This window comes from Arvicola amphibius, chromosome 18 (assembly GCF_903992535.2).
Source record: "Arvicola amphibius chromosome 18, mArvAmp1.2, whole genome shotgun sequence".
Classification (NCBI taxonomy): Eukaryota; Metazoa; Chordata; class Mammalia; order Rodentia; family Cricetidae; genus Arvicola; species Arvicola amphibius.
In genome coordinates, this window is record NC_052064.1 from 25,549,954 (window position 1) to 25,574,174 (window position 24,221).

The 24,221-nt window shown below is 39.6% G+C and overlaps 1 protein-coding gene across 1 annotated transcript in view; it reads right to left on the bottom strand.

The window, feature by feature from the left end:
- Tmeff2 (transmembrane protein with EGF like and two follistatin like domains 2) overlaps nt 1-23,370 on the bottom strand; it is a 241,020-nt gene extending 217,650 nt beyond the window's left edge. The window contains exons 1-4 of the mRNA XM_038315533.1: nt 23,199-23,370; nt 20,679-20,788; nt 12,440-12,569; nt 7,218-7,244 (exon numbers count right to left, since the gene is read on the bottom strand). Of these exons, the coding sequence (XP_038171461.1) occupies nt 7,218-7,244; nt 12,440-12,569; nt 20,679-20,788; nt 23,199-23,370 (439 nt within the window). The remainder of the gene's footprint in view (nt 1-7,217; nt 7,245-12,439; nt 12,570-20,678; nt 20,789-23,198) is intronic.
- Nucleotides 23,371-24,221: the final 851 nt, after the last annotated feature.

A 24,221-nucleotide genomic window follows, 5' to 3' on the forward strand; every position in this document is an offset into this window, starting at 1 on the left:
TGGGTTAGTAAATTTCCTAAGAGTTTTGGTAAAATTTATAATTTATGTAAGCATAGAAAATGAGGCCCCGGTGTAGTTGTTGCAAGCAACTGCTTTGAGAGGTAGACTAACCCCGAAGTCTATAGGTTTCCTTCCTTCTTCAAGTTTGAGAATTGGGTTGGTTGCCATAGTTACTGTAACTGGGGTATGATTAGGATGGCCATCCTTTTTACCTGCAACTACACATTTGAAAGTTCTTGTTGTGTTTAAATAAATTAATGCTGTAATGGTGAGTTTTAAAACCATAGAACATTTACAAGTAATTAATTATGTGAGCATGCTCACGGACTTAGCTAACTCATATTTGAACCTTTGTAAGAACTGGAAGACAATTTCCTACCTATTTTTAAATCCTTTGTTTCTAAAAGATAAAACAAACAAACAAACATACAAAACCTCACAGTCTCTTAGGAAATGGCAATGCTTACAGCCCTGATGGGAATGCTTTCTTGTAAATATATTGATTAGCCCATACTGACATCCCTCCCACATTTTTTTTTTGATTTTCAGTAGAGGCAATATGCCTTCCACTTCAATTTAAGAACAATTATTTTTGAGATTTTTTTGTATTATTTCTTTCATCTCACATAATCATAGTTTCTCTGGGTGTTTGCTATCCATCCTTTGTTCCAGTCCTTTGGTTTCTGCTTTCTTCTATGAGCAGATCCTACTGTCTTGCTAAATAGAAGAAAATCTATTGAAGTCACAGTTAGTATCAAGGGATCAGTACTATTATTATTGTCATTGGTTTTTATTTTGAAATGGAGTCTTGCTGTGTAGATCAAGTTGACTTAGACCTCGCTATGTGTGTAGGCCAGTAGATCCTCCTTTCTCAGCTTCTCAGAGTGCTAGGATTACAAGCTCTGTCATGCCTAGGCCAGCATCACCATTTTAAGTCATGGACTTAAAGCTACTAATTAAGCAACTCAAGTTATTCCAATGAAACTCTTCATAGAAATTATGCTCTCAGAGAAAATAGGAGTTGGAACCAAAGGTGACGGGGATTCCTGTAGCTCCATTTCTAATCTCACAGGGTTCAAAGTTCTCTGCTCTTGTTTATTAGCATTGTCTTCCCTTAAGTGCTGTGAGCCTGTTTAAGCAATAAGATGAATGACTCTCCAAGGAGCCTGAAAATATAAAAAAAAAAAAACCTTAATAGATATCATCCAAGCCAATTAAAAATCTAGAACTGCAAAACTCTGGATGCTGAATTCAAAACCACGTCTATCATACTGCACAGGATTATTAGCGTTCCTTCCCTGCAGATTTTATAAACCCAACTGGATCACCTGGGAAAGCTTGCTGCCTTCATTCCACTCACCCCGGTGGTGCAGACCTTCAGAAATGACCGCTGCTCTCTTTAACGGGAAATCATTTTGATTTGTCTAATGGTTTTCATGTGTGAAAACAAAGTACTCTGCAGCTGTCCTCCTAGCCAAGGCTTCACCCCCCTTCACCTGCCTTTCCATCTCTCTCACTGTTTCTCTGTCTGCTTTTTATATTTTTCCCCAGGGTTGCCATCCGTGACTTCTTCCTCACCAATTCTGCTCCTGTTGCCTTAGTCTATCTCTCTCTTGTTTGTTTTTGAGGTAAAAAGAAAGAAAGACGGATCCTGAGCCATGGAAGTCAAGATTCCAATTGGGGTTTAGATGGCTCCACGCCCATTACCAGGCAGAAGAGCAGCTCTTGGGTGTGGGAGGTGAAAAGAAGGACTGTTCTTGTTTGCTTCCCTCTTTGTGCCTTGGAAGACCTCAGTTCTTGTGCAACTGCTGGTATATTCTTTATCCAGTCACTCTTCTGGATGGGGCTGCTCACCACTGTTGACTGTCAGACTTTGGCTGCAATGTGAACCCAATGGGGGGAAAATCAGTGTGGAGTAGATTGTGTTGGCCAGACTTGGCTGTGACCATAACTAAAGACGGCACGAAAATGCTGCCGAGGCCAGGGAGGAGTACAGCAACACGGAAGAGAAAATTACTAACCTCTAACATCAAAGCATTTTATGAAATGAATATTCACTTCTTTTATCTCCAGTGTATTTAATGCTTTATTTCTGCGGGGGATTATTCTCTCTTATAATCAGCACCATAACTTTTCCCATTGTGTGGAGAGAGGAGAATTAATATGTAATCTCTCTGAGCATAATAAATGGTCATGATTGACATCACAGATGCCAGCAATCTTGCCACAGTGCCTAGGCAACACAAGACTTCAAATCAACCAACTTACCTGAGGTAGAAAAAGACTGTTTAAACACAACTTTTGAGTTCTCAACTTCTTAGGGTGGTGCACCAGCTTGTACCAGCCCCCTTGCTCAGCCGTAATGGCTGAGATTTATGTTTCATTGATGCGTCATCCTTCCTTGTTTGTGCCAAATTGTGTACAAATTATATATTTTAATTACTGAAATCCCGAGTAATATTATATGAAGGCAACTGGAAAGGGGAACTTTTCACTGAGTAACAACAAAATCTTAATTGGCTTTCTGCCTTAAAGTTATCATAATATTAATTACTTTGAAATTCATGTGAAGTCTACAAATACCAGATACGAATTCAACTTGCTACTGTGCATTTCTAACATTTATCCATTTAAAAGTTTTCTTAGAGGGCCATTGTAATGTGTGCCTGTAAAGTCAGAAAATGAGGTTGAGGTGGCAGGATCACAAGTTTGGGGCCAGCTTGAATATAAGGAACTTCCTCTCAAGAAAGAGAACAGTGAAAGTTTCCTAGAAATGCCGAACTCCAAAGTGTGTATGTTGGCTAAGTGCTTCTATGTTCTTACAAAATAGCAATATACCATTGAATCTATAGCCTGTATCTCAGATAAACATTTAATTCCACAAATACTTCAGACCGCTCAGAAGATATCATAAAAATTTGATTATGGATACTGCCTCAAGTACAACAGGACAGCACATCTGCAAATAGTTTAGGTGTTAAAATATAGGTTTCAGCCTGGCAGTGATGGCGCACACCTTCAATCCCAGCACTCGGGAAACAGAGGCAGGTAGAGGGTGTTCTCTATGATTTCCAGGACAGCCTGGTCTACAGAGTGAGTCCCAGGACCACCAGAGCAACATGAGAAATGCTGTCTCAAAAAGACAAAACCAAAAACCAGAACCAAACCAACCAAACAACAACAACAAAAAAGATATGGGTTTCATTTTGGACCTTTTCTCTTTAGGAATTCGGTGAGAACGCAAGCAATCCAAAACTACTGTAAAAGGGAATGATGAAAACTATTCAAAGCCTCGTGTTTCTAAGATAGCTTAAAGACGCAGAAAAGCGGCCGCTAGAGCACCCTTCCAGCGCCCACACAGTCCTAGCTCTTGAGCGGAGGATGCTTTATACTTTCCCTTCCTCAGTATTTGTTGCCTAAGGAAGTCTGTGGGTAGATAGGAGGTGATTAAGCCTCCTACACACCACTTTCTTATTTACAACACTAAATCTCCATATCCATACATATAAGCCCTGGAATTTGCTAATCGCATTCAGTCGCTTTCTCAAGTCCTTGGGCGTGTGGTCCTCGCTTTATCTCCTAGCACACAAAACATTAAGTTATGGTTTGTCACAAATGTTTTCCAAGTGCAAATCAATTCAGAAGGAATACTGACGCCGACGACTTTTTAAACAGTTTTTGATCAGACGCGGAACTCTATAACTCTTATGTTCGAAGCTAGCAATGCAAAGTTTTTTTCATAAGTTTTCTTAGACACCATCAGATGAGGATACAGGCCCTGCAGTGGGCGACCACTCATCAGGATGTGGGGCAATGATTCCTAGCTCCTCTGCAGACACCTTTACAGACAGACACAAAAGGAAGGTCATGTTGGAGACACTGTAAACACATTTTGTAACAAAGCGAACAATTTCAAGAGTTTGATCGGAACAGTAAAATAGCTAAAACCATCTACAAAATGTATCCAAACAATGTCATAAAACCTTTGTATCCATTTTATTTAGGATAAAAATTTCCCTCAATCATGATCAACAACAGTTATGCCCCGTGCATATGAGTAAAGGTTAAATTATTCTTAAAATAATCACGTCTAATATGGTTTCGAATTTCTTTGCTAATATGAGACCCACCCATTTAAAAAAAATTGGCCAATCTAAAACAGGTAAAACTGATACAATTTTTTAAAAAGTGAATTTAGCCTTAGGGGGCTAGCCATTTCATTTACGGCCACTACTCCTGGCAAGTGTTTGTAGGCGCATTTGCTTCTTTTACTAGTCCTACCAATGCTCTCCACTGGAGAATCACAGAGAAGACATGATAAGCACAGCCATCAAGCTTCCACAGCGCTTGCAAAGATGACCCAGTTCCTACAATTCACATTAGAGCAGGCTCAGCATGTTCAACCACCTGCAGTCCATTCCAAGGATGACCCTGGGTCAGCATCGGGTCTTTAGATCCCTTAGTGCAAAGGCGGTCCATCCTAAGGATGTGAGCATCCGTAAGCCAAACCCAGTTTTGACAACCCCAGGGCTATATGATCTGCACTTGAGTTCATCTTTGTCATTGCAATTACTAAGCTATTTGGCATCTTAGAATAAACAGTTTAAATAAAATCCAAAACTGCTAGTACCATAGAATATAATAACATACAAGCTGGGGAAAAGCAATCTGGCCAACATCCCAGTTTTGTCTCTAATTTAAAACTTTTATTCATATTGCGAATTTTTTTCAGAACATTTATTATTTTAAAGATTATACCTCAGAATTCAAAGAAGTGGTTTTCAAGCCGAGGGTCTGTATTCCTTTAACAAACCTCCATCTCCAAAACTACTTACATTATGATTCAAAACAGTAGCCAAATTACAGTTATGAAGCAACAATGAAAATAATTTTATGGTTGGCGGTCACCACAACATGAGGAACTGTATTAAAGGGTCGGTCGCAGCATTTGGAAAATTGAGACCCACTGGTTCAAAGGTTATATGCCCTATTTCTCAGAAGTAAATATATTTATGAAGCAATTTGGATCAGGTATGGTAGTTCCTGTCTGTAGACTTAAGATTTGGTGAGCAGACACAGGAGAAATGCTCTGAGTTCAAGACCAGCCTTGCCTGATTAGTGAGTCTGTGCAGGCCTGTGGTTACAAAGCAAGACTCTCTCTCTCTCAACAACAATAATAGTTTTTGTTTGTTTGTTTTAAGGAAGCTCTAATTGAAAGGAATCATGAAGAAGAGAGAGCGGGTGAGAGAGGAGAGAGCACAACAAACCCGGGGACAGAAAGGTGTTTCCCAAAGGTGTGTGCCACTGCTTAGGAACGTATAGCCAATGTCAGGCTAAGGAGAGGAAAACGGTTTCCGTAAGAAGCAGACAGCCTTAGTCAGATGGCAGGAGAGCACAGGGACCAACACGGTTCACTCTAACAGGAACGAGGAAGGACGAGTATGGTTTTGCTTCCACTTTCTTGTGTTATTATCCACGAATGAAAACCAGAAAGTGGTACTGGCACAGACAGCCCAGGTTATTATTTTAAAACCAAGACAAGACGCACATTGGCTATGGACAGTGTGTGCTGAAAACTCAGCCGAACGGCTAAGGCATTCTGTGTCCCGTGGACCATTTCTGTTTTCTTTATAAACGTGATAGCAAAGAACAAGACTCTTTGAGTGGACAGTGGAACAGCTCAGTCTCAATAGAGTGACTGTAAGAACAGCCCACAAACATGGCTGTTTAGAAACCCGTCAGAACTCTGCACAGAAACAACTTCCTACTAAAGCAAGCTCATAAGCCTGAACAGAGTTCTTAGCATTTCAATGGCAGAGCATCTGCTAAAGTCATGGCCCTTTTCCCCGTCTTTTATATTAAGATTTAATTTGTTTCCCAGGTTCCCCTGTTCAAAGCCTCCTGGAATCTTTCTTCGGAGTACTGCCTTCACCACCTAGGGAGGATGAGCAACTCGATTTCTTGGGAGTCAAGAAAGCCGGTTGAAGCATGAATGGCGGTCCATGGCCATGTAATGTCAAACACGGTCTGTATTTGAGTTGTGACTGCTGCTTAGTTTTAGCCCATCTGGAATAATGTTGAACGCCAATGTGCAACTCTGTGCTTTCCAGGGGTAGCTCATTTGAACTGTTTAGCCTTTCTCTTTGTAAGACTCAAATCACCCAGACTAGATAGAGCTTCCAGCATTGTTTAGTGACCTTCCTGAACACAAAGCGCAACTTTATTATTTAACAAATTTCTATATTTGCTGAGTTATGACATAATTATTTTACAAAGTCTAATAAATCATTGAGATGATAGTTATATTTCAAATCAGTTTTCATGTTATCAATCTTATAGTTATATTTTGGGATTTGTTTTTTAATTATTTAGTGTCTATAAACGTTTGGGAAAGCATTTAGGGCATTTACAAGGAAAGTTTAAACTGAAAATAAAGTATCTTTGCAAGCATATAGGATGTAAAGTTTCTACTTTTCTCTTTCATACTTTAAGTAAAGTAATCAAAACATAAATTTTGATTGGCTGGGCCCAATAGGATTCCAGTGCTCAGGATGCAGAGGCAGGTGGATCTCTGTGAGTTCAAGGTCAGACTGGTCTCCATAAAGAGTTCCAAGTCTGCCAAAACTACACAGTGGACTCTGTCTCAAGCAAAGCAAAGCAAAGAAAACAAAAATATATCTCATTTTATTAAAATTATTTTTATATTAATTTCACTTGGGAAGAAAAGATAGAATTGTGTTATCTTTAACTTAAGTTTTTTTTTCATTTTTATGAGCTAATATGTCTTGACTTAAACTTAAATTTTGAAATAGGAAATCATGTATGTGTTGTTAGTACTTAATGGTTGAGGGCAATATTATATATTTAAGAACCAAATATTTGAACATTTTCTCCATGAACTTCTTCTCTCTTGCTAACCACATCTACAATTTTGCAATTTGAGGTTTTGGCAGTGTTTGTACGTGTTTCAAATTTATCCACTCTAAGCCAGTACTTGAAGGAGGAAGATGAATTGAGATGGGCATGATTCATGAATAGACCAAAAAACAAACATGGAATATACAGTAACTAAACTTGGAAAACAAGTTTTTATATAGTTTTCCTTTCTTAAAAATCCAAAACTTAGGTTTCTTTAGATTTCTGCTTGAAAGTAGCATTAATAAGCATCCACAGTAACTCACCAAAATGTCCAAATACAGAAAAAGAGCAACCCCTACCTCCATCTCCAGATCCCGATCCCGCATCTGGAAAGGGAAAAAAATGACAGTTCATAATCGCCTGAAAAACATATGAAACAACGGGTTTTGTTGTGGTTGTTTTGCATTTGAGACAGGGTCTTCTGTAACCAGGGCTGATTTACAGTTTGCTCTGTAGGGGGGTGTCCCAAATTCCAGGCCCTCCTGCCTCCACCTGCCAAGTGTGGGAATCACAGAACTGCAACATTAGCTTGCTTACTATCTCAAAGCTAAAATATCATTGGTGTGAAAATTAGTAGTATTTAATATGTTAATATTTAGTCCCTCAACTTAATCTAATTCCTATTGGCATAATATGTAAATAAGATACAGTTTTTAATTCTTAACATTTATGAAACCTATAGTCTACAGCTTTGGAAAAATCCTAAACTTGACCATTCTCCCTGTTTTAATTTTGATCAGGCTGAATTTGGAGACTTTGACATACAGAAAGAGAAAAAAAAGAGACACTTTCGTAAAATTAAAAAAATTGAAAATTAAACAGTAATATATACATGGCAAATAAACACATAACTAAGACTTGTATGCTTGCAAATTGCTCATAAACAAAGATGAAAAGAGATAAAGGGAGCACTTTGCGTGATGAGATGCTTCTCCAGATTCCACATACTGAGGAGTCCGTCTGTAACTAAATCGCTGTGACTTAAACGGGTAGAAGTGAGCTTAACTTTGCCTCTGTGCTTACAATGGAACAGACACTATGAGAAGTTGGCAGGAAAATAGTCCTGTGTTGAGTTTCTTACTCTGCTTCCTCCTGCCCTTCCTTCCAAGTCATTGCCAGTACTTAAAGTTGGGTTCTATCTGTCTATCTATCTATCTATCTATCTATCTATCTATCTATCTATCTATGAACACAAATTCCAGAAATACCCAATTCCCTGGTCTGATTCAAGACTATTGAGTTCCTATCTGTTCCTAAATGTAGACATCATATTCTCTTATTAGTTTCATTGAAAATATGCTTCATTGTGGATTTCTCATGTTAGAGCTAGGTAATATAATATTGGTAGTCTCAGATATATTATTACTGCTCTACATTGGAATCTCATATAGGATTCTAGACATACATCAAAAACCACCTCTATAAATTTGTGTTTGTTGTTTAGTTTAATTAATATATATATATATATAATTAATATAAAACATTTCTTCTTCTTGCTCTTCTTTTGAAATGTTGCTGAGAAACACTACATAGAGTGGCCAGAGGTGTGAAAATTCATACAACCAACACTTATGGGAGAGTGGTTGCATACACCATACAACATGTCTACCTGTGTGGCATTAACACTTCCATGGAGGTACAGCAGATGAACCGTGAGTCTTTGGGGCAACTCATGTTAAATAACACTGTATTCTACAAGAATATCAATTAATTCATTAACTGTTATCATGACTGCACATATACTTAAATACAAGCTAATTGATAGAAATAGTTTACAGTAATATATATATGTTAAGAATAATATTAGTTAGGAATAAATATAAATTTGTTAAAATGTATATTAATTATACACATAACTTTCTTAATATAAATATATTCTTAATATATTTACATCTTTTATTTATTATATATTTATTCTTTATATATATATCGCTCTTTTTCTTTTCTTTTCTTTTTTCTGAAACAGGGTTTCTCTACATTGACTTGATCTCCAAGAACTCCCTTTGTAGAGCAGGCTAGACTTGAACTGACTGCCTCTGTCTTCTGAGCACAGGGATTAAAGGCATGTACAGCCATTGCCTATATATATATAATATGCATATTATATATATATTAAAAATATAGAACTAACATAGAATTGTAGTCCTATGATCTGACATTATAAAGACAAAGTATTAAGAAAGGCTTATGAATTTCTATCTGATATAGGGACATATTCCTCCAGTTAGAACAATACTCATTAGGGATAATACTAATTCTTTTGGACAGACTAAGTGCTCAAATGGTCAATGTTTGCTAAGTTTCTCCTTCATAGGTATTTTAGTTGACTTTGCCTGGATTAATTTGAAAGCTTACTTCTCTATTATTTTTATTCAAAGGGACCAGATCACAAGCTGTAAAGCAGCAGGGTTAACACATCTTGCCCACGTATTCTCAGTATATGAAGTTCATTTCTCATTTCCTAATATAATTGGGAACTCCCGTCAGGCAGGCCAATGGGATGTCTGTCTCCCCTGTCTCGAATATGACACATATAAAGATACCCATGTTCACAGGCCCCAGCGTGCTAAATGACAAGAGCAATCTTAAGCCACATTTCTAAACTTACTCCTTCTGTTTAATGAGTATAGTGAACAAGAAGTTACGTTAAATGTATGAGCACTATCTGGAAGATGATAATTAAAATGTTGAGAAAACATCTTGCCTATTGATCCTTCGGCTTTTGGGTAATTATATATGACTGAGGAAAGTCAGGAAAAAATAGTGATTGCATTTTGACTTTTATCTCCCACATATGTTTCTAAAATTTCCAGAGATTTAGTCCACATGAGTAGTGTTTGATTTGATCCAATTTAAATAGCTAGGGAATAACAGGGGACTAGATGGGAAAACGGTCCCTGTCGTCAACAGTCTCATTATGAAATACTTTAATGCTTTCTCCATTGTAGGATGAGTCATCTTGGAAAGCCAGAAATAAGTAGCCTAAGAAAGTTGCATGGAGGCAGAAACACCCCAGCTGAGAAGGGATACCATTGGACCGCAATCTGGCTCTGCATCAGCCAGTACTTACAAGATGAGACATGAAGCCTGGCTATGAGGAAGTCACATTCTGGATAAAAAGCAGCCTTGCATCTCTAGCGACACAGAATATACAAACTGTATGTTTGTATATATACATGTTTATATGTATGTTTATATACAGATATAAAACTGTATGCTCCTCAACCTTCTGTTCCTAGAGAACACACCTTGCCACTTCCACTCAGTGTCCAAGAACATTAAAAATAAATAGGAAAATTATGAAGAAAAGCCAATTTATTTGCCGTCAGGCCTGGTTTCTCCATCACTCCTCAGACCGAAATCCTTCTTCTGGATTCGCTAGTCGACAGAAGATGCAGTCAGCTAAACTGGCTGACTAATTAAATCCCGTAGAAATTTAAGCATGCAAATGAGGTAAGGACAGCTCCTTCGATTGTGATTAAATTTTCTACTTGGCTAAGTATTTATTTTCATAGTAAAAGCAGCACACTGGGGACGAGCAGGAATAGACTTGAATGAATCGGGAGGGTGGCTGTGCACTGAGAGGGACTTTGAGGGCGGGAGAAAGGATACCAGTTTTAGTACCAGCTGTCACTTCATAGCCATAGCTCTTGATCTATCTCGTGTAACGGCTGCCTACCTATGGGTCCTCACCCGGTGATGCCCAAGTTGGTCAGCTGCCCTCCTCAATCACAAACAAAGCCACAGCCTTCCCGAGGTCCAGCGATTCTATTTATTTCTGTCCCATTAGTTCCAAAGTCGTTTTCCTTTATTGCTTTGTCTTTTGGTGTGGCTGGGTACTTTATTTTCATAGTTTGTTTCTGAGTGTTCTTTGTAGGCCCAAGGCTAGCCTTCTGATCCTCTTCCGCAGGGACTCCTGCCCTCTGACTGGGACACTTGCTGTCACCTTTACACCCTTTTTACTCCAGGCCAAGTGGTAATGACCTGCTCTGCCAAACCAGTAGTGAGCAGAGGCCAAACCAGCTTGCCATCCAGATAGGTCACTCACATTCTGAGGCAAAGAATCGCTGAGGAGAAAAGACCCCTTAGCACCCAACAAAAAATCTAATGAGCGTATCTCTGTAGCAGAGAAACGTCCATGACTGATGGTCCGTTTTTCATTGTGGAAGCCGTGGGAGTCAGCAGGGCATCTCTAACTATCATCCACCCTTAACATTAAGTAGACAGCCCTTGCTCATTTTATACCCTACCCCAACAAACTAACACATGCTTCTCCTGGAACACCATGAAGTGACAAACACCTGTTATCCCCGATTCCCTAATCCTAGTCTTGAAAGAAGTTTTTCTATTGTGTCAACTATTTATCCTGAACCTGCAAATGTCTTTCTTGGAAACTGTGACTCTCCCAAAATTTTCTGCAGCTAAGTGTAGCTATCATGGTGTGCTCCTGTTGAGTTAGGAGACACTTATGGTGTCTACAGCCTGACCTGCACTGGGCTCTGCTCAGCTTTAGAGCTCTGCTTTCCTCAGCAAGTTCTGCCTAATTGCCTTTTTGTTTGTGTGTTCTTGTTGTTGCTTTATTTCTCTGCCTGTAAATTGCTGGCCTATAACAACCACGGCACAAAACAAGAGAGAGAGAGAGAGAGAGAGAGGAGAGAGGAGAGGATGAGAGATGAGGATGAGAGAGAGAGAGAGAGAGAGAGAGAGAGAGAGAGAGAGAGAGAGAGAAGAGAGAAGCAGGAAAACAAAAGAAAAATAATTAAACACGTAACCTTGAAAAGCTAAAAAGCTCATGGACTGATTTCCTTCCTTCCTTCCTTCCTTCCTTCCTTCCTTCCTTCCTTCCTTCCTTCCTTCCTTCCTTCCTCCCTCCCTCCCTCCCTCCCTCCCTCCCCCTTCCTTCTATCCCTTCCTTTCTTCCAGCATTCTTAGAGCAACATAACTAAAGAACTCTGAAGAATCTGAGTTTAAGTGTGTCAGAAAGACAGATGTTAGTGTAAATTATTTACACTGTCAATGCATTCCTGAGTATGATCCGTTAAATAGTATCCAGTACATTTTAAAGTTAAAATCTAACATGAGTGCCTCCATAAATAAATAAATAAATAAATAAATAAATAAATAAATAAATAAACAAACACTTGCTAACTTCAGAATTCAAATCTGCAAAGATGCACTCTAGGAGATAACCCCCCTTCTCCAAGAGACCATAAATTGAACAAACACTTTTTCTATAAACTTGATATGTAAGATCTCAAGGCGGATCTCTATTTGATTCAACTGTCTGTACGTCAGTAACCAATATATATGTATTTAAAGATACCAGTTGTCATACAATACATTTCCTATTTTTATACAAATGTATTTAATATTTTTTTAAAAGAAAGCAAGGCTTTAAAAAAACAGAAGAACAAATGGAAGCCCTAGTCAGTATATAGTGAGGTTGATTTTAGGAGCTAAGAGGAAGCAAGAAGGGATTGGGCTCACAATCCATGTGGTTTTCAGGGACACTTGTGCTTACCTGTGGCACAGGATCCTTCCGAGACCACAAGTATCTCGCTCTGCTGCTTGCAGGCAGCCTGTCTCAGGTAGCACTCATTCTGGTAGCTCTCTCCATTGGAGCCACACACAGGCACATAGTCACTGTTGCACTGAGGAACAAAGATAAACGAAATCACTATGGTTGTTATTGGATTCTGCATCCCTCAGATATCCCAAGCACAAATAACCACTTCCAAAACAAACCACTCCTTTTGGTTGTCAGTGATCCCTGTTGCATCCTACAAGGGTTTGCTTTGTAAGGGCATCATCACCAAGAAATACACAAAGGGCCATGTCATGTTGGCCAATTTGTCATTTGATTTAGGCAGAGGCACCACAAAGTATTCAAATTGATTAGGGGATTCCAAGAAAGTGACTGAGCCATTAGCCCACAAAAGATGTAACAACAGGAACACCCAGATTATTTAATTTTTCCTGATAGGTATCCTTGCTGACTTCCTATGGTGAAAACAAACAGCTCAGCCAGGTCAGGCTATTAAAATCAAAGCTGACAGCTATCTGTATTGGGAGCAGAACTATTTAGCTGAAATTTCAAAACTAAAATAACAAAATAAAATACTTAGTTACTCCTTGGTTATTATTATTTTCTATTTAATTTTAATCTTGATACATTAGGAAATATTCAGATAAGATATTGATCTGTTAATTACTGCTTATCATTAAAACTTTGAATATTGATAAAGACAAAATAAAGAAGCAAGACTTCAGAATATAGAAGGAAAACTTTCACAAGTAGTGAACTGCATATCAAATTTGTTGAAAATTCCAAATGATAACTATTCGTGTTTGTTTCAGAAAGAGAAATGCTCATTTTTTAAAAATAAGCTCATTATAAAAACTACATATTTCTACAATGGAAATTAGGCAACCTACTGGGTACAACCGTCATATTATAATCACACTCTAAGACATTAGAGATACTTGGCTGTGTCCTATACCTGCTAATTACACCAGGATGTGATTATCTGCTGATTGCTATTACCGATGCACTTCATTGTTTAATTATAACAAATGAAATGATCAAGATGATTATTCATCAAGGCTTGCCAATGCCAGAAACACGGGAAGGAATACCATGCGTGCAGATCCATGTGGAAATGCTTCTCTGTTTTCTACTTTTCATTAAAATGTTTGAACTTTGGATATGCTATAAAATGTACAGTACCCACAAAAATAAATCAACAACCTATCCAGGTTTCAAGGAAATTTTAATATGCATGCTTATATGTTTAAGTTTATCACATGTAAATTTGAACTCAATGATTTATACCAAAGAAAAAGAACAAAACAGGTATGAGATGAGAATTAATTTGAGAACTTGAGGCATATTTTATTCCATAATTTCATACAGCACTTGTATCTTTTTATTCACAATAATCTATTTACTCCTTTCTTACCTTTACATAGCAAAAGTTTTATCATCCTTACAAATTTATTTATTTATGGACTTATTTTGTGTATATGCCTGTGAGTTCATGTATATGCACATGCCTGTGTCGGGGAGCAAGAGGTTGACATCAAATATCTTTCTCACATCTTCCCCGTCATTTTTTTTTTTTTTTTTTTTTTTTTTGGTTTTTCGAGACAGGGTTTCTCTGCAGCTTTTTTAGAGCCTGTCCTGGAACTAGCTCTTGTAGACCAGGCTGGCCTCGAACTCACAGAGATCCGCCTGCCTCTGCCTCCCGAGTGCTGGGATTAAAGGCGTGCGCCACCACCGCCCGGCTTCCCCGTCATTTTTGAGTAAGGGTCTTCCCCTGAATTTGAAGCCGACAGACTCAGCTAAGCTGATCCCGGGATCATTCTCCCCATGATGTGGTCACTGATGTGCACTGTCACACCTAGATTCTTACATAGAAAGTGTGGATTGAACTCTGTATTCTGCCACAATAAATTCAGTTTCTGAGCATTTCCCAGTCTTCCACACAGACAAATTACCTGTGATGTAAATCAGTGGTTTTTGCCTTTTATACACCACTGAATAAATTATTAAATTTTGCTAATTGGTATTTTTCCAAAGAGCAAATCCAAATCTTAAGGCATTCATATTAGGATAGTCACTACTGCTAATAGCACGATTTCCTAGATATTTTAGGAATCTTTAACTTTACTTCTACAGTTAAACAGTAGGCATTCTGGATGCCTTATATGCACTGAGTAATTCCATTCCACATTTATACTCTTGGTTCATAAGCTGAGTGTGTTTACATAGCTATATATGAAATTGATTTGATTATGATTTTGGGTAATCTGTCACTACTATTCAACTCAACAAGCAGTTCATTTCTGATTCGTGCAACCCGTGGACTGTATATCTTCATAAGATTTCTGTGTACACACACACACACACACACACAAGGACACACATGCACACACATACACAGACAGACAGACACATATACACACAGAGACACACATGAACACACATATACCGACAGACAGACAGACAGACAGACAGACAGATAGATAGATAGATAGATAGATAGATAGAGAGATAGATATATATAGAGAGATTAAATTACATTTGATTTCTGACTACTGTAAGTGTATCTGCAGTGTTACTCAAGGCAAAGACAATAGCCAAATTACAGTGAGATTTCAATTTTCCAATAATAACTATTAAACAGTAAAAGAAAAGTTAAGGCTGGTGCTAATTTCATATTTATGGCCAGAAGACAACTATGACCACATACTGGGTAAATATGCAGTGTTCAGCACCTGGGACAGCAGAATATAGTTGGACTTGGGGAGGTCTCTAAAGCTACAGTACTGTCTTTGGGAGGTCTCTAAAGCTACAGTACTGTCTTTGGGAGGTCTCTAAAGCTACAGTACTGTCTGAGGGCTTGGAGGAGAGAAGAAGGTCAAGGAAAGAGATGGAAACAATATATACAATAGACTAGCTTCCCTTTTTCTTACACACTAGAGTTAAAAATTTATGTGGGCGGCTGGTTTATAAATTTCTTATGCTTGGATCTGGCATTCTTGCCCCTGGTCATCTTTTCTTAGCTAAGTTTAGCAATGTTGGGTGTGCAGATTATTTGAGTTCACAGTTTCTTCTCTCTAACTCTGACGTTTTTTTCCTTCTTCTGTCTTCTCGCATGCTTCAGAAGGTGAGTCAACTACCAGGCCGCCGGACTGAATGGAGGATGGGAAGCTCTTATTATCTTTGTCAAGGGCGATGACACAATGCTGATACGCATCTTAAAATAGAGAATAAACTGATAGAGTGCTCCTATGTCACTTCTGGGGATGCACTGAGCCAAATGTGAACAGTGTTTAAAGCGGAGCTGCCAAGTTCCATGCAGAAGCCAAACGGGGGATTTGTGTGGAGCTGAGAAGAGCTTAGCTGTAGATTATCACCATGATGCCTTTGGCCCTTGGTACCATGACTTGCACAAAAGGAAACGGATGCTCTCAGGCACCAAAACTCAAGTGTGGATGCCTAGTATTGGCTTGTCTTCTTTTTCTCTCCATCTTTCTGTAGGGATTGGTTATGTTACACCATGGCTAAAACGTTGTACATCCATAGTTTAGTTTCTTCGTCTGAACTGGTGAGTGGGGACATGGGGAGAACTAACAAATTTATGCTTTAAAAACATAGGATTCGTTATAAATAACACCTATTAAGTGGAAATTATTTGGCATTCATGACACATATTTTTGTTAGCAGAGTCACCAACTGTCTCTCACGGTGAAGTGCTGTTTGTAGAATTTGAAAACAAAGGCGTACACTCCACAGCTCTAGATGAGAATAGGCTAACTTCTGCACCGAAATACGCCAGATTCATGAAAATGGTTAATGGAGGTAGTCCTGGCATTGTTCAAGGTCAGAATAAGGGAAACTTGATGTTTAGTAACTTACTGCATGGTTGTTTGGTTAAGAAAAAAGAAAAATCGAACCCAGATTATGGTTAAATCTATAAATGTATGTGTTACACAAACTTCTAAGAGGAATAAGTGATTCAGTTTTTCCTTATGTCTTTGAAAAATCTCAAATTTATTTTCCAAATACATGTTTTCAGTAGAATGACTTTGTTCCCTAGTTTTCATATTGCTTAAGACAGCCACACACTACATTAATGGAGCCAACAGCTTGAATCTCTGAGATAGATGGAATTCATCTTTGCTACCAGGGAATAAAAAGACCATACAAGTTTTCACGTGATTTGATGCTTGTTTGGTTAATACAGATTTTCGGGCTGAGATTTCAGCATCTAGAAGCTAAATGTGACTAAAGTTACGTCTATTGCCAGCACCTTCCACAGAGTCTGGCAAGGAGATGGTTCTCAACAGATGTTAAGTGAATTCTGTTACATTCCCAGTTGTCAAAGACTGAGGAAGAATGGCTTAAGATAATATAGTACTCTTTTGGAGGAGAAAATGTTTAAAAATCTGTATGTGTTGTAGTTTGACCATTCCCCCGGTAACTTTTACTTCTTTGGGACTACACCTCCCTGCATGTATAATGTTTGTGGTTTTTAAGATGGGTGGGTCTTTGACTGTGGTGGGTGTGACCGTCATTCTCCATGTCAAGTCACTGAAGAAGATGGGTTTTACTTGGCTCCTCCTCTATCTCTGGATGCTTGCCCTTGAAATGTACCTGCCATGCTATGTCAAATCCCAAAGTAGCCCATGCACGGAGGCAGAGGCAGAGAGCAGCCAAGTTCTGCAATTGATGGCCAGGCATGAATTAGAGCCCTGAACTGAGCATGCCTTGAATGGCAACTCCCTAGCCAGTGATGACAGAGAGTACAGATAAGCTGGTTCTAATAACCTCATCAAACTAGAGATCTACGAATAAGATAAAACTTTCTTCAGTCTCTTAAATTTGGGGCAAAATTTAAAGCAGCCCCAGCAATTGGACATTTTAGATATAAGACATAGTTTATTAAGTGCAAATATTTAACACCGAAATTAGAATATTCTTGAGAAAATATAAAGTTACCTCATAATTTAAACCCATAAAATTGTCATTGATCACTCTGTGACCAGAACTAAGAACCACTGTGTCTTTCTCGCTTCCTCCCCTCCCACCTTTCATGTCTTTTGATCTTCCTTCCTTTCACCCGTCCACTCGTCTGCTCTCAGCCTCTCAGTCTTCTCTTCACAACTGATTTACCAGATCGACTAATATATCTTTTGGTACTGTGATAGGAAGGTAAGATGCCCAAGATTGCACGGCATTTTAATATTTTATTTCATGATCTAAGAATTATTGGTAGAGATTTAATACCCCTTCTATCCAAGATGTTTAGGAGGATAACGTTTGAAATCTTGGCATTTGTCAGATGTCAGGGTAGACTTTGCTCTTTGAGCATCCGTATTAAAAAAAAAAATATAAAATGCTTTTAAAAAATTCAAAACATTTTAAATATAATGATGGATTGAGAGTATTTTAGAATTTTGGTTTTATGGATGATGTTCAACTTATATTGCTTTGGTTGTTAATTATCGTCTATAATAAACTGGCACTGTTGTGCTATTGGAATTCTTCTTTGCATGCATAATAATATTGAAAAAATAGAAATGGGGTACTTTACAAATATATCAGTTGGTTTCATACTCTAGGAAAATGACTTAATAGTAAAATATTTATATTAACAAAAATAACTTTCCTCATCTCATAAATGATGTAAAGGAATGTAAATGTCATTGGTAGAGCACTTCCCTCTCACAAGTGAGGTAGGTCCTGGGTTAAATCACCAGCACCGTAGAAGAAAGAAGGGAGAAGGGAAGAAAGGAATGATAGAGGAAAGAAAAATGAAAAGTGAGCCAGTTAACCAAAATTACCCAGTTTAGTTGTAAGCATTGAGTGAGTTTTGAAGGGTAGGAATTAATGTCTGTTAAAGCATCTAAGGGAAATCAGGGTCATATATGTTCATTCTAGTTTTGAGTAGTAACACATACTACAAGACATTATAAGTTATGCACAGTATGCATATTTATGTTTGAAATGTATCTCACATCCAGAAAGACTAATGACACATCCCATTTTAAATAGAATAACTCATGCTTATATATGAAATTGCACAAGAAACAGAAGTTTGGGATACTATATAGAAGAGATTTTCAGACTTCATCCTTTTTGCCAGACAAAAGTAGGAAAACATAAAAGAAAATCAAGTCCACAAAACAACAACAATCCATAAAAACTGAGAGGAAACCAAAGAACTCCCAGCTTAGCATAGTTTCTCATTTTCATGTAATTTGCACAATTTTATTTAGACATCACTATGATTTAGATAGTCAATATTTCTGATAACACATAAAGTATAAATTTACTACTAGAGAGATCTTTTTTCTCTTGAAAGACTGATTATTGTAAAACACACATTAATAGCAATATAATCCAGTAGTAAATTAGGATATATAAACTTGTAGTATATATTTTCATTTATTATTTGAAAGCTACTCCATAGTTACTTAAGTTAATATATATTGGCTGACCGATGTATGAAAGGTACAAATCACTTGGCTGACAACCACTCCCCCCATGACAGCTAAAAATCAAACACAGTTCCTTTAAGAAGAAAATGATATATTTCAATCTCCTGCATTGGCCCAGTTAGAAGTCGACCAGTTTCTATTATTTCTTCCAGGTGAAGTATCAGAAAGACAAGCTCCCATTTGAGGAATGGTCTTCATTAACATTCTATGATATTGACAAACTTACTTTCTGTATACACGCTAGGTTACAAAAGGAAGAGAAAGGCATGGGGATCACCCAGTTTTCAAAAATCTGTAAAATTCCGTGGGCCTTCAGTCATTTATCCAACGTGGTTTTTCCCACTTGGTTTATAATTCCTAAACTTATCAGTGGGTGTTCTCACGCTCTACCACCCCACGGAGCTCATCAGAAGAACGTGATTCGTCACTGGCTGTGGTAGAGACTTTGAAAGTTGATGCCACGTGCGTGCGATCTTCACAGACACATTTATGATGCGAGAGCAATAGCTTCAAGAATTTTAACCTACCAGTTGGCTCACTCTGTTTCTCAAAAAGGAGAAAATAATACCCAAGGAGCTTGAATCTTACCTAAAAGTAACTCAAGTCATATTTTAATGTGAATTCTCATATCTTCACCAAGACAAATCCCCAGTATTTAATATTAAATCATTTCTCAGTATTGTATAGTAAACCAGATATGTAGATATGACTTATGTTTTTATTTGTTCTGTAACTTTCTTTTTTTCATAGAAATTTGGAAGCATTCTTGATCTCGAGTGTAGTATATATTAGATATAATATGTATAGTATGTTATATACTGTATAGTACATATAGTATAGTATAATATATAGAATATATACTGACTCAGTATATATTAGATATCAGTGTGTGTTTTTAAATGTAATTCAATAACTATCAAGTGTATTAGTGCGACATCCAAGTGATTTAATGCAATATATGATTATATGAATATTTTGGAAGAAAGTCCAAGAATTTGTATGGTGGGAAATGTGATAAATAATTATTTTAATAACAACAATGGTAGTATCAATTAAATTCAATTTTGGAAACTATTTCTGATGATACTTCCTTTGTAAAAAATATGCTTATCTCTCCAACTGTTGCAACCTTCCACGACACATGGCAAAGCTCACACCTTTCTTCTGCTTAGGACTCAATTTGAGGTTCTAAGTGCTCATTTGGATTCCTAGGAGACTCTGTTGTCATCTAATGTGCTATTCTGAAAAACTTTAACATATATTAACAAGGCTCATAATTTCCAAATTGGCACCATAGTTTTGGAGTGACCTTAATAGAAGTCAACTTAAAATTGTCTCATGTTGGCAGGATAATGAAAGGAAAGACCACTAAAACAGAGAACAATAAAGTTAAAGAAAAAGAGAGATTACAACTCAGGAGAAGAAGAACCAAAGTACAAACTCACACCTGTTATCCACTGACCTTTGACAAGGACCCTCAGTCAAGGGACCTCTAAATGCATGCGTTCCACACCTGAAAAGTAGACCCCAAAGCTGTCTGGCTTCAGTGGCATTTCTAACTATGGCGCACATACCACTCTCTAAAAGGCCTGTCTTCTTGACACCGGCTTGCTCCCTTGGCAGTACCTTTATGTGATGCCAGCCTCCCTTTGAGTCTGCATAGTTATAAAATGCCAGATGATGGGTTGCAGAAGCCCCCTCTCTGCCTTGCAGTTTTTGTAACGGGTTGAAGGTGCAGATATCAGATGTCTTACCTTGAACTGACAGACGCAGGTCACAGTGTCTCCAATCCTTAAACATTCCCCGTCAAATTTACAGGTGTTGGTGTCGCACAAGAAGAGATCATTTTCTCTGTCATCGTAACCTCAAGTTTAAAGAGAAGGCTCCAGTCATTTGAAGATGCTATGAATTCTTTTAAGAGAATGCTATTTTGTGGCACTAACAGAATTTTCTTAAAATTTAATTTCAACAGCCACAGATGTTCCACAAGGTTGCTTTCTACTAACAATCTCAAAATCTAGACAAGGGATCAATAATATTTTATACTTCTATAGCAGTTTCCTAGTAAATTCCCTTTCAATATCACCTTTTGAATTTTAGCTTGGATTAATGCTGACTATGAATGGAAGTTTGATATTTGCTTCTCAGCTTCCTCATCCCCCCTCACTAAATAGACTATTATCAGTGACCCAAACTCAATATTTTTGGAAAATCTGGTAATGGTTTGTGAATGCTATTTTAGTTTTTTATCTTTAATTATTCTTTGCTATAAGGTCTAAAATGACTCTTAGTCGAATTTTTTTTTCCAGACAAAGAGGAAGCAAAACCTCAATAATAAAGATAAACAGGCTTGGCGTTTTCTATGAAGGTCTCTCAGGCTCAAAGGAAGATTGATCACCTCCCAGTTAACAGGGGGTGGGAAGGGGCTACCAAGTTCTCAACAACCTTCCTAGAAGTGCAGGTCATTCTTTTTAGTTAGCACACCCACCTTTGAGATATATAGCTCAGAATGCATTTCTTCATTGCCAATGTCACATTTAAGTTAATTCTTTCCTGTACTAATACCAGGTAAGAATGAAGCAAACTAGTCCTATTCAGCATGAGCTACAATCAAATTTAAGGATTTGTTCCCAGGTGGAACTTATTCTTTTAAAAAAAATAGCCTATAGGAATGCAGGCACCAAGAATAAGCTAGATACATGTTGAGTTTCATAAAATGCCACATTTAGATATTACCCAAAGCAGAACAGTCAATCCACTGACCCAAATATCATGGAACTGTAAATTTCAACTTGTCTTAAGAAAGCCCAAACTGGATTGGCATATATTAATTGCCTCTTGGGGTTTTTTGTAGCCATTCCTTAGAATGCCTCCAGCTATAAGTTAGACTTAATAATCACACCCTCTCAACAGCTACAGGCCCTTCCTTTCACCTATATTTCTACAAAAGTTCACCTCATTCAATTGTACCAGGGTTTTATTTACAGAATATGAAATGCTATAAACACACTTGCTAAAATGAGATGGGATCAAACCGTGAGGACAATGGCCAGGCATGTTTATCAAGTTTAAAATGCCAAAGCTATCATACCACGGTTCTTCAAAGTAGGCTAGAGTCTCTCCCAAGGAAACATAGACCAAGCCAGGAAGATTGCAATAGCTTCAATCTTTGGGCCCTTTTCAATTAGTGCTTCAATAGGGTGCAGCCTGTGAGGCTTGAGTATTCTGACAGGGACTGAATGAGCAAGAGGACTGCCTGTCACTCCAGGAATCCCAGTGCAGAAGTGAAGGGGTTGGAACCCACTGTGGTAGGGGCACTATGTTTTCAGAAGCGACTCTTCCAGGCTTGGGGCATCCCATCCTGGCTGGGGAGAATTTGTAATCGCTTCTTTTCTCAACTTCTGTGCTCCACATAGGAGCTGGGAAAGCCTGGGTGGACATCTTTGGCTACAGAATCAACCTCTTTCAAAATCAATGGCGTTTGCAGCCACAGAAAGAGAGAAAGGAGGGAGGGTGACAGGGGAGAGGGAGGGAGAGAGCAAGAGGGCGCACCAGAGAGAGCAAGAGAGGGTTAAAGAGCTATAGATAGGGGTTGGGGGGAGAGCTATAGCAGAGGAGGAAAGAGGAAGAGGGAGAGAGGGGAGGGAGGGAACAGAGAGGCAGAGAAATGAGAGAGAGAGAGAGAGAGAGAGAGAGAGAGAGAGAGAGAGAGAGAGAGAGAGAGAGAGAGAGAGAGAGAGAGAGAGAGTTCTTGGAAACTTGCCTCCTTCAGAAATATCTGTGACCCAGTGCCCAGTGCTAAGTAGGAAAGCCCTGCATTCAGAAGCATTTTTTTTTCCTGCAGGAATTAACGGTTCCCCCTGCAGTCATCAGTTGATTTACTGCTTTCTCGATTGTTCTTTCTCATAAAGTTATTTCTCGCACAGCTAGGCTAGACTTTTTATTTTTGAAACGACAGGAAATAGTCTGTTAGGTGTTTCCCTAGATTCGAGAATCCAGAAAACTACCCCCTAGTATTTCTCTAAATCCTCTTAGCTCTAATTTGAGGGCAGACATCCAAGGTTCCCCCACACCTCCACTTTGTTCCTATCCCAGCACGCCCAGCCCTGGCTGAAGCAGTTCCCAATGTTTCTCAGGATGGAGGTGGGAAGTCCTGGCTTCCAGGCAGTGGAAGGAGAGGGGCTGGGCAGACGCACGAGGGTGGGTCGGCAGGTCTGTACAGGTTACGCGCTTCTGAGGGGTGAAGGGCTGGAGGGCTGAGGGTCTGGACTTACCGGAGCAGTTCCAGCCGGTGGGCGTTTGGCAGTCACTTAAGGAGGTAGGGAAAGCAGCGAGTTTCACCGGGCGGGCTATGATAAGCAGCGTCACCGGCAGCAGCAGCAGCCAGCAGAAACCCTCGCAAAGTGTCCAGCTGCTGCACTGCCGCGGGGACTCCCACAGCACCATGACTACTTCGCGCAACTCTGCAGCAACCAACGGCTTCTGAAGAACACGGGATCTCGGGGGCCACGCAGCGGGCTACTGAGCATCCCGCGGACCACGGCAGCAGAGGAGGCGGCGGCGGCAGGGACAGCCGGCTCTGGGGCTGCGGCCAAAGGAGCGCATGATCTCAGGAGTTTCAGCAACATCCAGTAACCCGGTTCAGCCCCGGGAGCGAGAGGATAGTCCACTGAGAAGCTTCGCCCCAGATGCGGGGAGCTGCTGCCATAAGGAACAGGGTTGCGGCAAAGGAGGAATAGGAGACAGAAACCAGGAGGCAGAGAGGAGGCAGCCAGCGGGCAGGGGAGAGGCGCGCGACTAGACTGGGTGGAGGGACAGTCACAGCGCCCCGCAACCCAGCCGCCGCCTCTCGCGCTCTGCCGCCCGCATCCCTCTGGCGTTTGGGAAGCAGCAGGTCCTTAGCCCGCCCGGGGTCACGTGGGAAGCGGCAGTCGGACTCTGATTGGCGGAGCGGGATGCAGGTCCCGGGAGGGAGGGGTCGGCGAGGAGGTGCAAGGAGGAGGCGGCCACCGATGCCACAGATGGGCTAGCTCTCTAGGCTCTTGCCCTAGTCGGGCTGGGGCGGGGGGGGGGAGGGGGGAAAGGATGACTCCTGGGAGAAGCTCAGGCTTCAGGGCGGCTACTCCCACGCTCTTTCATCTCACTTGCCTCGCTGCTCTGCTCCAGGACGCCCCCTACCCTGCGTTGGGGTCCGAGCTTGCACCTCTCTTCCGTGCGTGACCCGGGCTGCCAGCACCCGCTGCGGCTGGGTGGCCTTGTCTTCCAGCTGGAGATGGTAGGGGCGGAGGAGGTGGAGA